The sequence below is a fragment of the Trichoderma evansii genome (genome assembly GCF_050947405.1).
Source record: "Trichoderma evansii strain SZMC 28006 chromosome Unknown GGI43scaffold_20, whole genome shotgun sequence".
In the NCBI taxonomy this organism is placed as follows: domain Eukaryota; kingdom Fungi; phylum Ascomycota; class Sordariomycetes; order Hypocreales; family Hypocreaceae; genus Trichoderma; species Trichoderma evansii.
The window spans coordinates 502796-518148 of record NW_028145186.1 but is presented as its reverse complement, the minus strand read 5'-3'; the positions used below and the strand labels follow the sequence as shown (position 1 = coordinate 518148).

The window sequence follows — 15353 nt, the reverse complement described above, 5'->3', positions numbered from 1 at the left end:
CAAAGTCCTGCAGCATCAAGCTGTTGGTCGTGCAATGTAATGCAATGCTCGGCTATAATAGGCTGACCATGACATGACACGCCTGGTGTGATTGATATGGGGAATCTCGAGATGTGAGAGCTCAACGCAAAAGCCACAGGGGTTGGACCCGTTTCTTTCGTAGTACCGGCAAGCAGGGCCGATGATTAATCAATCGGTTTAATTCCTTGGGTAGCAATTGCTACTTGGAGGCGATTCTTGCCAACAACCAAAAGTGCCAAGACGAATAGTGTTGGCCTCATGTCGCCATTTTTCCATTTTCAAATATACATCTAGAGCAGCTGTCCCAACGACTCTTCAGTTACACTCTTCAGTTATGCATTCCAGATCCTGCCCCATGCACGCACACGCACACTGTATTATGCGCAAAGGGACCAAAAAAAGTACAATTAAAAATCGAAAAATTCAAGCCACGGCGCCAACTTAGTTTTGAGTCCGCTGCTAGAAAACGGGTCCCTAGTCATGTATTATTACTCCGTCTCTCGTAATGGCTTAGTTCGCTCAACTCCAAATCGCCATTATTTGAAATCTAGGGTAAGGAAAGCTGGACACAGAGGCAAATGAATACAGGACAGGATATCCCGAAACAGAGAGTAGGAGTCACGATGAGTGATGATGTGAAGATGTCAAGATGTCAAGAGGGCTGCAATATGGCAGTAGATGAACGGATGCGAGTTCGAATCGGGAAACTGCGAGTAGAGCTACACGATAAACATGGCAACTGGGCACCATCCACGCGAGATGATCGCGATATCCTCGCGATATCCATATGACAGGTGCGGCCAAGGGCGTGGGGAAGCAGAGCTGCTGCCCGTTGTGTGTGTCAGGTGGCAGGGTATGCCGCCTATCGATGCCTAAAATCTAATATCATGGCGATTTCTGATTTGATTGCTTCGTACGCCATGCCCCTTCAAGTGCTCCATGCTACTCCATGTCCTAGCTCGCCATTTGTGCATCTACTATACCTTATGCAACTCCTTCGCAAGCATTGCCAGGTATGTACCACTGATATCTCCACGGGGCTCGACCGAAAATCCTAATCCTCTCGGCACTGGCCGTGGCCAAGTTGGCGCGTTAGCGAGGTCCAAACTACGGGGAATTGTATGGAGTATGGAGTATGGAGTATGGAGAACGGCCCGCCGTTTCCTGCCATGTGCATAAGCTGGGTTGGATATTGGATCCGTGGATCTTGCGTGGGTCACACAACTATTAGCACGAAAGGATAGGGAATATCAAGTGTCCAGGTATGGAATAGCCTGGGGGCCGCTTATTACCAAATACCTACCCAGCAGCCAAATCAAAGGTTCAAGCTATCGTTTTTTTGATTTTGATTTTAATTCGCTTCTATTTTCAGTTACCTAACCAACGACCGATCCTTTATTCATTTCTCCTACAGCCCAACAGCCTTTGCGCTCAGTGTCCACAGTTTTTCCGCCTCAATATCGCTAATGGCCGCGGGGCTAACCACATCGACATAGTAATCTGCCATCCGAGCCCTTTGTTCCAGATACGCACCGTTGCGAGCTGAATAATGAGAGTTGTTAGTTTCTTCCAATAGTCTCACCGGCAGCTGAAGAAAAGGATTACGAGGTAGGTCAAGACAAAGAGGAACGAAGGAGCCGAACAACGGAGAAGGAGAAAAAAAAAAGGAGGCTATTGAAAGACGACATACCCTTGAGATATGGATCAAAAGACGCAAAAACGTGAGTTGCAACTCCTCGCTCTGCTGATATCGGCTCTGGCGGTGCCCATCCATATGGTGCTGCACCCATTCGAGAGACTCTCCCTGCAGAGAAGAACAACGCATCCGAGTTAGCAGACCGATGAAAAACTGCAAGGAGCAGACAGCAAACAATGGTTCAACTTACAGGCCTCATCTCCGTCTTTTCCAGGCGTAAAGTCCAGATGGCCGGCGAGATTGGTGGTTATAATTGCTCCTGGGTTTACGCTAAACGACAGAAGCCCACGATCTCCCAGCCTCTTTGCGAGCTCTCTGGAAAAGAGAATGTTGGCCGTCTTGGATTGGGCATATGCAGCCCATTTTTCGTATGTCTTTCCTTCCTGTATTATTGGTTAGTATGGACACCCTCTTTGATTTTGGACTCATAATGACGAAATGGAAATGAATAACAGGACCGATTCCACCCAAACTTGACTATCGACTCACATCATAGTTGAGATCCGTATGACGAATGCCGCTAATGTAATGCGCACCGCTGCTGATGTTAACCACTCGACCATCCTTTGCTGCAAGGACCTTGTCCAATATCAGGTTGGTGAAGAGAAAATGGCCGAGGTGATTAGCCGTGAGATGCTTTTCAAATCCGTCAACACATAGTTCGTAGGGCACCGCCATGACGCCCGCGTTGTTCATCAGCACGTCAATCACGGGGACGTCATCCCAAGAGTTGACCTCCTCAGCCGCCTTTCGAACCGAAGCAAATGATGTCAAATCAAGCTCCAGCACTTTGGTTTGGACCTCTGGGTGCGCCTTGGTTATCAGTTCGGCAGTTTGGTTAACCTTATCCAGGCTTCTTCCCGTGAGGATGATCAACTTTGGCTGGCCTGCAGCGACCGACTCAACATATGTTGCGCCCAGACTGTTGGGAGAGACGCCAGTGGCGAGGATGGTCTTGCCCTTGATGATAGGGGCGTACTCCGTGACCAACTCGGGGCCCGTAATGGTATCTGGGTATGGGTAAGGCATGTTGGGAGTTTGACTCTTCTCTTATTGTAACAAAGTTTGACCCTGAGTAAGGCAAGAGAGTGAATATGCTGTCACACTGACCAAAGAATTGATAGAAAAGCTGTGTCTAAAGACGGCTGGGAGGAGGGGATAAGTTGGCTTCTTTATACATCTCTGACAACTTATAAAGAAGAGAGATTCTGCCCGCTTGTGCCCCTTCCCCACCGGCCTCTACCTTGAATTGCGTCTTTGTTCCCCTTTGCCCCCTATTCTAACTCTTGTTGACCACTGACTATTTTCTTACGTTTCGTCGTATTATTATAGCATTTCTATATCGGAAAAAGATGCGGCTCCTTTTCGTCTTGCAGTTATAGCAGTTTGTATTGCAACAACAACTAGCGAGTGTTTTGGTTGGCTGGTCTACAACTTCCTGAAATGGAATACGTTGCCCTAGGCTCGATCCAGTGATTGGGTGGCGCTCTCAATCGCTCATAGCGACTGGGGCAGTTCATCGTAGCCCATTTTTTATGGAGCAAGATATCAGCTGGCAGCCTTACGGCCTTTTGCTTCTTAATCATAATTTCCGGAGTATTAATCATCTTATCGCCGTGTAAGGCGGGAGAGCGACCAAGTGTGGCTTCACAGGTACTCGAATGAGCTCCCTCGAACGGGCTTTCTTCAACGTAGGTGGCTCTGAATAAGCTGCCGATGGGATGGTGCGCCACCGGCCTCGGACGAGACTAAGATTGAGTTCCGAGCCGAATTTGACGAGGTTTTGAGCAATAGGCCGATCTCTAGCGGAGCGAGCCGAATCGACTATGCACCTGCAGAGAGCGGGTATGCAACCCATGCTGAGTTTTGCTATTTGGAAGGCTATCCAACTGAATCTTGATTAGTACGGACACCCGAGATTCTCTCTTCTTTCAGAGACTTGTTTTTTATCAATATGCCTGTTCCTTGTTTAATATGCCTATTCCTTATTTAATATGCTTGCTCCTTCTTCACAATTTACTAGACTTAAACTATTGAAGCTTGATTAGTGCTGATGCCTATGATCGTCTTCCGATTCATGATATTAGATGACTGGTTGAGAGAGCAAAGATTACCTCAATAATTACTCCACAATTATAAGATGGGACCAAGTATCGCTGGCAAAACACTGCATCAAACAACTCTCATTTATAATCAGCTTCGCCTCCTCTCTGACCAATGATGAGCAGCCTAAGACACGTGGATCAATGGAATAACTGATGAGACTACCTGTTCCCACGCTCATTCTGTAGAATAAATACATACACATGCACGCAGCTTTCCTTCCCAAAACCCGAAATAGCTAGCAATCAATCATGAGGAAAAAAAAATGACACAACCATGAACATGACGATAATAAGGACAATCATTGACCATGCAATACAACATTAAAAATCCGTTTCAGAAAAAAAAAGACCAAACAGCAAGAAGTAAAAAGAGCACACAAACATCAGACTTCAGCTCGCCAACAACAGCATCCTAGCCAGGCAAGACAAGATGACACAAAACAAGACAAGACCAAAATAGTAACAGCAGCAAAAAATCCCGTACAACAGATGAGGTATTCGACAAGGTTACATTGTTAATATCAACTCCAATATGTGCCCCCCAAGCTTTGAACGTCGCCTGCCTCGTTGGCAACGCGTAGCCAGCTCCTTTTCTTTTTATGACGGTGAAATGTTTTCTAAAAATCCTCCCAATGCCACTTCCCTTTTCTTCCGTTGCTCTCTTTATTCTTTCACATGCACACGGCGCGTGCACCTTTTCCCTCTTTCTCTTCCTTCCACTATCGTTGTATTGCAAATGCAAGCGAAAATGTGTCATAGTGCAAGTGCTTGCTTGTTGAATAAAGGAGGGGAAAAAACTTGAAACTAAAATTCGCAGGCTTTCATTCGTGGCTCGTAGACAATTCGTATACCTTCCATATGCTTCTCTTCTTTCTTCTCTGCTCTTTCTCTATATCGATGTTCATATCGCGTCTATTCCTCTTCCTCTTCAATGGGGGCTGGAGTACGACGTTCAACACGTCTCTTAGGCCTCCTGTGCCGGCTGCTGCTGATGTTGCTAGCTGAGTCATCGGGATAAAGATCATATTCCTCCATCGCCCAGTCCTCTTCGCTGCCGTTGCCAGCATCGCTCTCAGCCCACGCAGGTCGCTCGTATGTCGAGTTTAGGGAGTTGCCCGAGCCAGGAATCGAGAGCACGTCGATGCGTTTTCGGCTCTGGAGATTCTGCATGAGGCCGGCTCCACGCTGTCGCAGGGCAGTCCGAACAATCTCTGCCTGATGATGCAGCTTCTCAAAGGCATCTTCCAGCGCTTCCATGCCCTGGTAGATCTCTCGCTCAATCTCAGCAATGGCTGCCATCTCCATCTCCTCGTCGTTGGAAACTGGGGGCCGGCTCCCACCCATACCGGAAGAAGTAAGGCTGATGAAAGACGCGGGAGTTGCACCGCGGGAATATGGAGAGAAAGGAGTGCCGTTTCGAGAACTCATGGCCGAAGGACCACGGAAAGGCGTCGGGCCTCTCGACTCTACGCCGCCAAAGTCGTCACCGTCAGCGCCTGACCACAAGAATCCGTCAAATCGGCCTGATGTCAGAATTTCCCATTCTTGGCTATTGATATTGGACAGGGTGATGAGAAGGTCGTGGGTATGGCGATTCTTGATGAGATAAGTAATGCTTTCTGCATCACGAGGAACCTGTTGAAGGCGGTATAGCCGCTGCAAGGAAAGACCAGTCTTGATGATGAAATCATTGCGTGGCCGGTTAAGCGGAGTCGGTGCACGCGTGGCAGGCCTCAGCTCCTTTGATCCGGATAAGAGGGCGTTGAAGTAAGGCCGGTCCTCGGAGTCGAGGTTGGTCAGGATAGCGAAGCTCAGCGTCTCGTCATCGACCTCCTGAGGAGGCGGAACAGGTGTCTCCGCTGTGCTGTGAAGCCACTTGTCGACAGCAGACCTGACCTTCTTTGACTGTCGTAGATAGTGTTCTCTAAACTCCTCAGCGATATCAGGATCTAGCTGGATAGGAGACTCTGGCCTTCGGGGGGTTTCTCCTGATATCTCAGCCGCCTTGGTGCCAATGTCTGCCAAATCAAAGGGCGGCCATTGGGGGAGTTCAATACGGCCGCTGACCCATTCGAGCACATCACCCCAGTTCAAGCCGCGGTGAGGTTCGTTGGACTTTTCGCATATGATGCAAGAGCAGCCGTGGGGTGGCAAGTCTCGAGAAAAGACGTTTTCTAGCCGGTCAAGCAGACGACGAGCGACTGATCGATGGCCAGTGGCTACGGCAACCGATCCCTGCTTTGAGAGGACGGTGTTATACTGGTCCAGGAGGCTGACAAAGGGCGTGAAAAGCGTCTCGGCGCCAGTGAGGGGTGATTGTGAGGGCCTGGAGCTGCCATTTTGGACGGGCAAAACCGACAAGAAGTGCCTTGTGACAGGGGCCGACAAACCACCGTTTTGTAGTAGATAGTCTACCCTGGGTATGTCGAGGACATCGACGGCAGGAGGCGGAGGTGGCGGCGGCGGAGGAGGATGGGAGGGCGCCTTCATGGCGGGTGTGGCAGTACCCGAAGCAATGGTGGATGCATAGTCGTCGCCGTCAACGCCCGAGGCGGGAGTGCGAGATCGCTTCGAATCGCCGTAGAGTTGGGAGGGGAATTGGTGAGCCTGGGTTGGCGTCTTGGGAGATGAGTCCTGGGCACTGGACGGGGAGGAGTCGACATGGAGCGGCTCAGGCTTACTCTTCTTGGCGCTGCGAGTTGACGATGACCGCTTGGATGATGAATGGCGTGAATGTGAAGCAGTACTGGAGGAGCGGGACAGGACAGACGACCGAAGCTTGTCGTGAATCTTGTTTGTGGGTGAACGTATCAAAGTCGCTGCGCTGGTTGACGAGCGGCGGCTAACCTTGGAGGATTTTTCTTCTGTAGCACGGGAGGCCGACCTGGAAAGCGAAGATCTGTTGCCGCGGTCCAGGAGTTCCTCGGCGCGTTTTCTGGCGGCAGAGACGTCTGTGTCGGGAGGCGTGGGCGGTCGAGATCGAGACGACCGTTTAGAAGCTGACCGAGGAATGTCGTCAGGGGAGAGGGTGTTTTTGGATCGACGCTCCTGATCTCCGCCACCCGAGGTAATATCGGTAGGTTCAGGCGTCAGCGGGTTGGAGGCCTTGGTCTGAGAGTTTGAAGAGCCAACATCTTCGCGGCTGTTGACGGCCTCTTTGCTGTGCGCCTTGTCAAACGATGGGTAAGGTAGTGAGATACGATCCTTTTCGATGGAGAGCTTGGACATTGCGTCGACGGTCAGGTCAGACATGGAGACTGGGCGCTGGGGCAGCAGGCGGTCCCGGTCCCTATCTCGGTCTCGATCGCGATCTCTATCTCGGTCCCGGTCAGATTCTCTCTTGCGGTGTCGCCTGGTGGACGAGGTGAGCGAATGGGTGTCGCTGGAGCTGCGAGCGGATTTCGAGGAGCGGTGGGGGCGGTCTCGGTCAGGCTTGCGCTCTGATTTGGAACGACGGGCCTTGTCGCGCAGGCGGTCGTCGTCGACATTGACGTCGGCGTCACGTTCCTTGGACGGCATTTCGAATCACCATCGGGGCAGTTGCGCTGCGATTGTTTGGGGGGCGGATTCGTGGTGGTTGGTTTTTGCGGAGGCTGCAGCGATTTTGAGCAGGGGTTCCTTTTTTGGGATTGGATTTTTGTGTGGTGTTTGCTGGCTCTTTTTTTGCAAGTGGAAAAGGAGGAGGACAGGGCGAGTCAGGATAGGGCAGACGAAGAATGACGATGGAGACAAAGGCAAACGAAAGCGGCGAGCTGCAGATGAAGAGGAGAAAAAACGAGAGCAGGAGAATCGGATATGCAAGTTGGACAAAGAGTGAGGGGACGGTGAGGAAGGGATCACCCGAAATCGAAATCGAAATCGAAGTCGATGCCGGAAGCTCTTGCTTGGCTCAGGCAGCGACGACCCCTACTAAAGACTGCACTAGGGGGAGTACAGGTACGAAACGCAGTGGTACCTGTCAGGTGATACGGGCGCTGTGACGACGGACCTTTAGGGGCCTGATTAGGGGGAGCACAGCAGAGCGGGCTTCAAAGGGAGGTACTGGGGGGACAGGTATCGCTACTTTGCGAGCCGCTATGGGGTGGGTCGGTGGCAGCAGCACATAGCTTGATGTGGGCAGATTTTAGCGGTCTTGTGGCCTGGAATCTGCGTTTGTTGATTGATGCACGTTGCGCTGATGCAATGGCACGAGTCTGTGATGCATCGAATGGATCTGCCTGCCTGTAATCATCGCTAGAGCGCCGTTTAAGCTGCTGGCAGTGCAGGGCGGTGCATCAGATCCCGGGCAAAATGCGAGCAAGTCGCCAAAGCTGTGTTACTTTGCGGCGTCGAAAAGCATCAATCGGAATGACGAATTGCTAGCTCGGCATTCTCCTTCTCCCTCTCCCGGTGCGACCCCAGATGAAATGCCGCTGTAAGGGCTGATGTCACAGGGAGCGCACAAAGATATGAATAGACGATATAAGAAAAGAATGCTAATATATGCTATTGAAGTGCTAAAAAAACTGATCGCCTCCCGTTGTCAATAATGACGCCCAACCCCAACCATGTGAAGAAGAAAAAAAGCTTGATGGGCTGATGATGCCTTACCGCGGGTGCTCCAAAAGCCTAAAGGCGGCCCGGCCAAACGGTGCGCCCAATTCGTGCCACTCAAAAGCCATCCATTGTGCTGTAGCACCTAAAATAAATTGGCAGCACTTTTCCGCACCAAAGCAGATTGACTTAGCGGCACATCAAAGTGCTGAGCCGGCGCCAATCACCGCCCAATGGAGGGGGGAAATGGCCAGCATGATTGGCTGCTCGGCTTGTTTCTCTGTCTTGCGCCCCTCCCCTGACGTGGCATTCGGCGCTTCAGTTTGTTCTTTTTTTGTGGCATGAAGGTTTGGAATATTGTATGGAATTCACGCGAGGGGATTGTATTTGGTGCGTTTGACGGTAGAAACATTGAGTGCTGAAGATGTAATGAGAGTAATCTGAGAGATGGAGAAGAGGACCATTCTACGAGTAGTATATACTGTTCTCTAGTATATACTGCTCTCGTAACAGATGCTGCAGTATCGAGGTTTCATATGCCACACCCACACACACACAGCGTCTATTCATTACATTCATTACCCCTCAACGAGATGCGACGTGCAGATATTCTACAGGCATTCTTCGTATAAACGATGCAGCAATGGCAGCACCTCAGGCCAATCGCATCCATGCCGTATGTCTAATAGCGGAGGCACGCTGCAATATGCGGTTGCAAATGCCACCACCGCCAAGCATAAGAGATGGAGAAATGCACATGTATCTCGAACTACTTGGCACTTGTATAATTGGCCAGATACTACTGCCAGCATTGGCCGAATTAAAAGACTCTTCACCTGCAAGCGAATTGCATCATCACAGACGAGTCATATAGTGAAAGTGCCGTCTCATTCAGTATCATGTAATAATAATAATTAAAAAAAAAAAAAAAAAAAAAAAAAAGAAATATATCATCCTCCCATCCATGTATTTAATCTGGACCTGCGTTTGACAAATGTCTCAATAAACAGCCAAATACCGTTATGACTTCTGAATCTTTAATTGCCGGCGTTGGTTGAGACATTTGGCAGACGTAAGCTCCTTCTTCCACTCTTGTAACATCTTATCTGCCTCACTCTCCTAGTCTCCTGTCAAGGAAGTTTTAATGTGCTGCCACTCGTAAAGATATCACAAGAAAACAGAAAAGGTCAATGCAAATCAGCAAATGCGAGTCATGTCAAGGCGGACAGTTTCTTTATTGAACAACTATTAAAAACCGCCATATCTTGCTTCTTGCTATAATAGAGTCTTGTATGTCTTTTACTCTATACCACCTCTGGTTTGTAGACATTTCATCTATCGTATCCATCCATCTATGCAAAACAAGCCATTGGGCAAATGCTTTTGGGGACTTTTTTCTCCTTTTCAAAGCACAAATCCATCATATCATATATATGTATCCAAACGCCAACTCTTTTGCCTCTTCCAAGTACATGTATACATCTATACGGAAGAACAACAAACAACGGTATAAACGAAACTAAAATAATGATAAATCAAAGATAAAAAGCAATGCTCCTTTACAGACGGTCCAACAGGCCGCGGCTCTCGAGCAGCAAGATGATCTCGTGCACAATAGAGCGGACGTTCTGCTTGGTCAGGTCGACAGTCAGGTCGGCCTTCTGAGGGGTCTCATAGGGGTCGTCGACACCAGTGAAGCCTTTGATCTCGCCTGCGCGAGCCTTCTGGTAGATGCCCTTGCGGTCCGTCTTCTCGCAGTGCTCAAGCGGCGTGGCAATGTGGACCAGGAAAAAGGGTCCAGACTTCTCAACAAGCTCTCGAGCATGCACGCGAGCATCCTCATATGGGGCAATAGGGGCGGCGATGACGGCAGCACCGGCCTTGGTCAGCTCAGAGGCAACAAAGGCGATGCGACCAATGTTCAGGCTTCGGTCCTGGCGGCTAAAGCCCAGCTCGGATGAGAGCTCGGCACGCACCGTCTCACCCAGCAGCATGGACACGGGTCGGCCACCGCCCTGGTTCAGCGTCGCTTGGAGCGCACGCGCGATCTGGTCCTTGCCGGAGTTCTGGTAACCTGTCAGGAAGACAGTGAAGCCCTTCTCACGCGGCAGTGGGTTCTGCTCTCGCAGCACCTTGACAACTTCGGGGTAAGAGAACCACTCGGGAATCTCCTTGCCGGTCCTCAAGCGGTTTCGCAGCTCTGTACCGGAGATGTTCATGGTGCGAGTGCCCTCGGGGATCTCGTTGGCGGGCATGTACTCGTCGCGATCAGGGATGTAGATCATCTCCTGGAACTCGACCATCTTGATGCCGAGCTCCTCCTGGTGCTGCTGCACGAGGATCTGCGCATCGTAAGGGCCATAGTGGTCCTTGCCGTTCTTGTTCTTGCCGGGGCCAGCGTGGTCACGGCCAACAATGAAGTGGGTGGCACCATGGTTCTTACGGATGACGGCGTGCCACAGGGCCTCACGGGGACCGCCCATTCGCATGGCCAGAGGCAGCAGAGCGAGAGCAGCCATGCCGTTGGGGTATCTGGGCAGCAGAGCGCGGTAGACGCGGACTCGAGTGAAGTGGTCGATATCACCAGGCTTGGTCAGGCCGACGACGGGGTGGATAAGGACGTTGGCTTGCTGAGAACGAGCAGCCCGGACCGTCAGCTCACGGTGAGCGCGGTGCATGGGGTTTCGGGTCTGGAAGGCGACAACCTTTTGCCAGCCGAGCTTGTTGAAGTGGGATCGCAACTCAGCAGGGGTGACTGTACAGAATCAACTTGTAATTAGTGGCTTGCTCTTTGAACGTATCCATTGTTTCTGGTAGAACATACATCGCAGATCGAGGAAATCGTAGTGCTCAAGACGGCTGATGGCCTCGAGCTTACCGCCGACGTAAAAGTCCTTGGCGACGCTGAAGAGGTGCTTGACGCCGGGATGTGTGTCATCATCACTGCCAAAGACTTCCTTGGCCTCATTAACCCTGGATTGCGCGAGCAGTGTTAGTTTTCTGTCAAGTATATTTGTCGTTTGACTGTGTAGGATAGGCCAATGGCCTAACCAAACAAGTCGCAAATCCCAATCGCATTATTAGAGCTTACTTGTCTGGTCTGTACACATCCTCGACAGTCAGGATGGCCAGATTCCGGTCATCTCTGAAGTCGCGCAGCGTAAGCTTTGCGCCTGGCTTGATGGAGAGCTCATCAATCTGTGCCTGGTCGACGTCGAGGGTGATGGGCATGCTGAAGAGCAAGCCATTTTCGAGACGGTTCTCCTTGACGACTCTGTTGTAGTCCTTTTCGGTCATGAAACCTGCATAGCGAAAACAGTAGCGTCAGTAATCGCGGCCATACAAGCTGATTGCGCCCGTCTCTTCCACCCCTCCTCTGCTTCGAATGCACCAACGCGGGGCAAGCCGAATCCTTGTGATCCGCATTGCGCGCGCGCTTGGAGGGGCTTTGCGACCAGCACTAATTAAACTATGACTATAGGCAATCATGACATACCTTCTAAGGGAGAGAAGCCGCCATTGAGGATAAGCTCCAAGTCGCAGAGATGGCGCTCAGACAGCACAAGAGCAGGAAGAGTCTCGGACTGCGCCAGCAGCTCGGCCTGGCGAGGCAGATCGCGGGCGAAGAGGTCCTTGAGGACACCGCCGTGGGGAGTGTTGGCCATTATGACGATGGTGGGGTTGGTCAAGCTTGCGAGGGTAAAATGGTGTCAACGGCACGACCAGTCACGCAACAGGCTCTGGTAAAAGGGAGAAAACGACGACAAAAGCAAGCAACGGGAGATTGCAAGCAAAAGAACAGGAAGCGAGAACGACAAGATGAAGGATTCACAGAGAAGGAGAGAGAAAGAGAGAGAGAGAGGAGAAAGGAAGAAGAGTACAAATGGGGGTGGGCGTCTCAACGCCAGACTATAAATGCTTTTTCCCTCTGGGGTCGTCCCGGAGATGCTAAAACGCCAAAAAAGGTACATTTGCAATCTGAAGTGCAATCTGTAGAGACACACCTGGCAAATTGGTGATCCCGTAAGCAGCCTCGTAGGAGGATCTGCCTGTTTCTCTTCAATATACACCACTCCCCACTGGCTGCCCATGGGAAAACTGGCCTGGAGTCGCAATTCCAAGCAGCTATTACTCGGCAATGCTCCACAGAACAGAAAAAAAGACTGGGAGTGGCCCACCGCAGCCATGTAATGGCGGCATTTGGCTCGAGATTCTGGCGATGACGTGCTCGAGAGCGATGCTCCGGGTCCCGCATGGCTTGAAGGCAGTGCCCAATCAGCGACGTGCAGATGTCCGCAAAAGCCAGTCCGAGTATAAGGAAAGCAAAGCAAAAGGCCATTTGCTTCAACGGACGGGGGTGTTTGTCTCCATTGAATAGGTTAGCCGCAATTGCGAAATCTCGGACCATCGGCGGTGGATGTCGCTGCCTCTCTCTTTTTTTTCCCTCCTGTTCTTTGCCGTTTTGTTTGAGGCTGAGGAGAGCGGGCTGCATACGTAAACCTGCTGCTGATCTTCACCAAAGGTACAGACTATTTTACACATGTAAACGACGGAACCGTAGCCGAACACAAATGATCGACAGGGTGAAGATTGGAGGATATTCGGTTCCATATGACAACTCACCAGCCAAATATGCCTCCGACTATCTGCTCACGTCCCCAATCCCTCAATCCAGGATGATGACAAAACATCTTGGATGGAGGGAATTAAAACAAGAGGCCCCAGTCCGCCGACTAGCCACGGGCTAGACAGCGCCTAGTGTCTCCACGTCCTTCGGGCCATCGCTTCTTCTTAATTCTTTCTTCGCCTTCTGCAACGTTCGGCCGCATAAACCTTGTGTGGGAACATTGGCTCAGATTTCACCACCGGACGCCTCGATTTCGCCATTTTCTTTTTTGGGAAGGCCCCCTGGTTTGGTGCCGGTTTTAGGGTGTGTTCCGTAAATTCACTCTCGTAGCTCTCCGTGTATGCGGCGGTTCGCCAACGGCTCTCGGGCTCCTTGTGGGCTGCGTCTATCTTTTCTTCGGGCTGTCGGCCGGCCGGTTGAATTTGACAAGTCGTTGGAAGTCATGATACTGTCACATCCCCATACTGTCAGCATCTTTCTTCTGCGTGATTCTATGCGCCCTTGATCCATCCATACGTGCCATCCGCACATGAACTGTTGCAAGCATCCTTGTGCAATACCTGAGCATGCGCCCATCAGCAATGTGTGTATGCATAACCATCTGATGTTGCACCTGTGCGAGGGCTGGACGGACATCAATGGTAGCCAAGCTGAAGTTGTGATAGATGTAAAGACTGACATTGTTGAAGTTTTTTTTCGCTGCTATATTCTGAATTCTTATCAGTCATGCCGCATAGTTTATCTACATGTGCATATGCTGTCTTAAGGCAACTGCTGGGCAGTGGGGGAAGGATCCAATGGCCATCGCTCAATAGTGCTCATCATTTCTTACTAACTAACGTCCAATGTAAAACTATCACACAAAACTAGTCTAAATGCCATTATTCTCTATTCAAATCAAGATGAAATGCAAAACAGTCTCAAATCCAAAAATAACACCCAAAATCCGTAAAACAGGTAAAAACAACAAATTAGCAAAATCCCAATATCGCACTACCAACTGGCCTTTGTTTCAAGTCATGACTACTCCAACCAAAAAGCAATCTCAAAGAGAAAACAAAACAAAAGAAAGACTTCATGTGAACAAATCAAATCCCAAAGCGTCCACCACCAGGCTAATGAAGCCAAGCAGTTCTTGTCCCGTCTCATTACGCAATGGCAATATTTTCAATAATGAACGATACGGCGGCTGCCGATGTCAGGGCTGCATACTTCACCCACATGACATGATTGTCGGGAGCATTCTTGTATGCCCGCACGCTGAGGACATTGAGACATGGAATCTGGTTTTTATAGCGGCCGCTGTTCAGATCCTTTCCGCAGCACATCTGATTATTCATAGTCCTTGGCCATTCTGGATACGTCGCGGGTACGCCTATTTATTGTGTTAGCATCATTCTCTCAAAGTAAACGTTCTACTCGGGGGCCATCTCAAACGCACTCATCTCTGGCATCACGAGTCCATCATAAATTTCTGCATTTCCCTCGGCCCATTGGCCAACCCTTTGGTCGAGGAGAAATCGATCCATGGCATTAGCTAGCTTGGCCAAGGATTCAATATCCTCCCCTGGAATGGATGTCGATAAGCGATCATAACGGCGTTCATCGACTTCTGGCATTTTCAATAAACAATGGCCAATAGGCGGGTATGCGTAGACTTCCGACTCATAAGTGCCGCCAATGAAGAGCACCTTGATGTTAAACCTTTCCTTCATGGCTGCACTCGCCAAGGCATGGTATTCCTTTTTAGCTTGTACTAGGAAGACCGTTTTGCCAGAAAGATCACCCATTAGCCAGTCGAGTTTATCTTCGTTTCCGATTCCTTTGTATAGTGGGCAGTAGGGGCCAAAAATTGACTTGGTGTAGTTGAACTCGGTCTTGCTTGACACAATCCACCCAATGGGCCATTCCGCTGAAGTGTTCGCCATGATTAGGTTTTCAAAGTTTTGTTGGTTTTAGATCTCAAATTTTAGCGCGTCAAGGTTCTGGGTCAGTTATGTTGGTAACTAGAGGTGTTTGTAATAGCCTGATAGATGTCTGAATGATTCAAAGCTTATTGGGATGTGTTGTGATGACTGAGAAGTTTGAGTTGTCTGGATTGCTTCGAGATGGTTATCGGACGGTCGATCCATCCCTTATTATAATTTTCCGAGCAAGCGTCAAGATGAATATTGCTATTGTGTTGACACTATCCCAACGGGAACTGTTCCAAAAGACCTTTGTAGCACTGGTGTTCAAAATGCAAAGTAGAGTATCAAGTTCATACTATAAAAAGCGTCTCTTCGTACGTGTTCAAAATGTAAAGCAATATATCAACTTCATACCATAGAAGCGTCTCTTTGTAGCACCATGTTTACAAAAGCCGTCAAAG

General features: G+C 50.0%; 5 protein-coding genes across 5 annotated transcripts; all 5 read right to left on the bottom strand.

Moving 5' to 3' along the window:
• Positions 1-1429: 1429 nt before the first annotated feature.
• On the bottom strand, positions 1430-2746 carry GGI43DRAFT_424829 (uncharacterized protein; the record flags this gene model as incomplete). The annotated part of the gene is made up of 4 exons (XM_083208429.1): positions 1430-1609; positions 1668-1870; positions 1908-2100; positions 2207-2746. 4 exons carry the CDS (start codon positions 2744-2746, stop codon positions 1430-1432), a joined length of 1116 nt encoding a protein of 371 aa, XP_083057697.1.
• A 1933-nt stretch (positions 2747-4679) lies between these two features.
• Positions 4680-7440, bottom strand: GGI43DRAFT_183228 (uncharacterized protein). Its single transcript, XM_083199853.1, has one exon. The coding sequence runs from the start codon at positions 7339-7341 to the stop codon at positions 4735-4737; it is 2607 nt and encodes an 868-aa protein (XP_083057696.1). The 5' UTR covers positions 7342-7440; the 3' UTR covers positions 4680-4734.
• Positions 7441-9914: 2474 nt separating this feature from the next.
• Positions 9915-12020, bottom strand: GGI43DRAFT_424827 (sulfate adenylyltransferase; the record flags this gene model as incomplete). Its single annotated transcript, XM_083208428.1, has 4 exons — positions 9915-11110; positions 11180-11328; positions 11447-11657; positions 11852-12020. The coding sequence occupies 4 exons, from the start codon at positions 12018-12020 to the stop codon at positions 9915-9917; spliced, it is 1725 nt and encodes a 574-aa protein (XP_083057695.1).
• Positions 12021-12136: 116 nt separating this feature from the next.
• GGI43DRAFT_183160 (uncharacterized protein) lies at positions 12137-13200 on the bottom strand. Its single transcript, XM_083199852.1, has 2 exons — positions 12979-13200; positions 12137-12884 (listed from the first exon to the last, which is right to left on the bottom strand). The coding sequence occupies exon 2, from the start codon at positions 12845-12847 to the stop codon at positions 12254-12256; it is 594 nt and encodes a 197-aa protein (XP_083057694.1). The 5' UTR covers positions 12848-12884; positions 12979-13200; the 3' UTR covers positions 12137-12253.
• Positions 13201-13852: 652 nt separating this feature from the next.
• Positions 13853-15108, bottom strand: GGI43DRAFT_413117 (uncharacterized protein). Its single transcript, XM_083206878.1, has 2 exons — positions 14115-15108; positions 13853-14061 (listed from the first exon to the last, which is right to left on the bottom strand). Exon 1 carries the CDS (start codon positions 14908-14910, stop codon positions 14398-14400), a length of 513 nt encoding a protein of 170 aa, XP_083057693.1. The 5' UTR covers positions 14911-15108; the 3' UTR covers positions 13853-14061; positions 14115-14397.
• Positions 15109-15353: the final 245 nt, after the last annotated feature.

Bases quoted from the DNA above. Each gene is read 5' to 3' on its own strand.
- GGI43DRAFT_183228 (XM_083199853.1), bottom strand. From the start codon at position 7,341: ATGCCGTCCAAGGAACGTGACGCCGACGTCAATGTCGACGACGACCGC.
- GGI43DRAFT_183160 (XM_083199852.1), bottom strand. From the start codon at position 12,847: ATGCAGCCCGCTCTCCTCAGCCTCAAACAAAACGGCAAAGAACAGGAG.
- GGI43DRAFT_413117 (XM_083206878.1), bottom strand. From the start codon at position 14,910: ATGGCGAACACTTCAGCGGAATGGCCCATTGGGTGGATTGTGTCAAGC.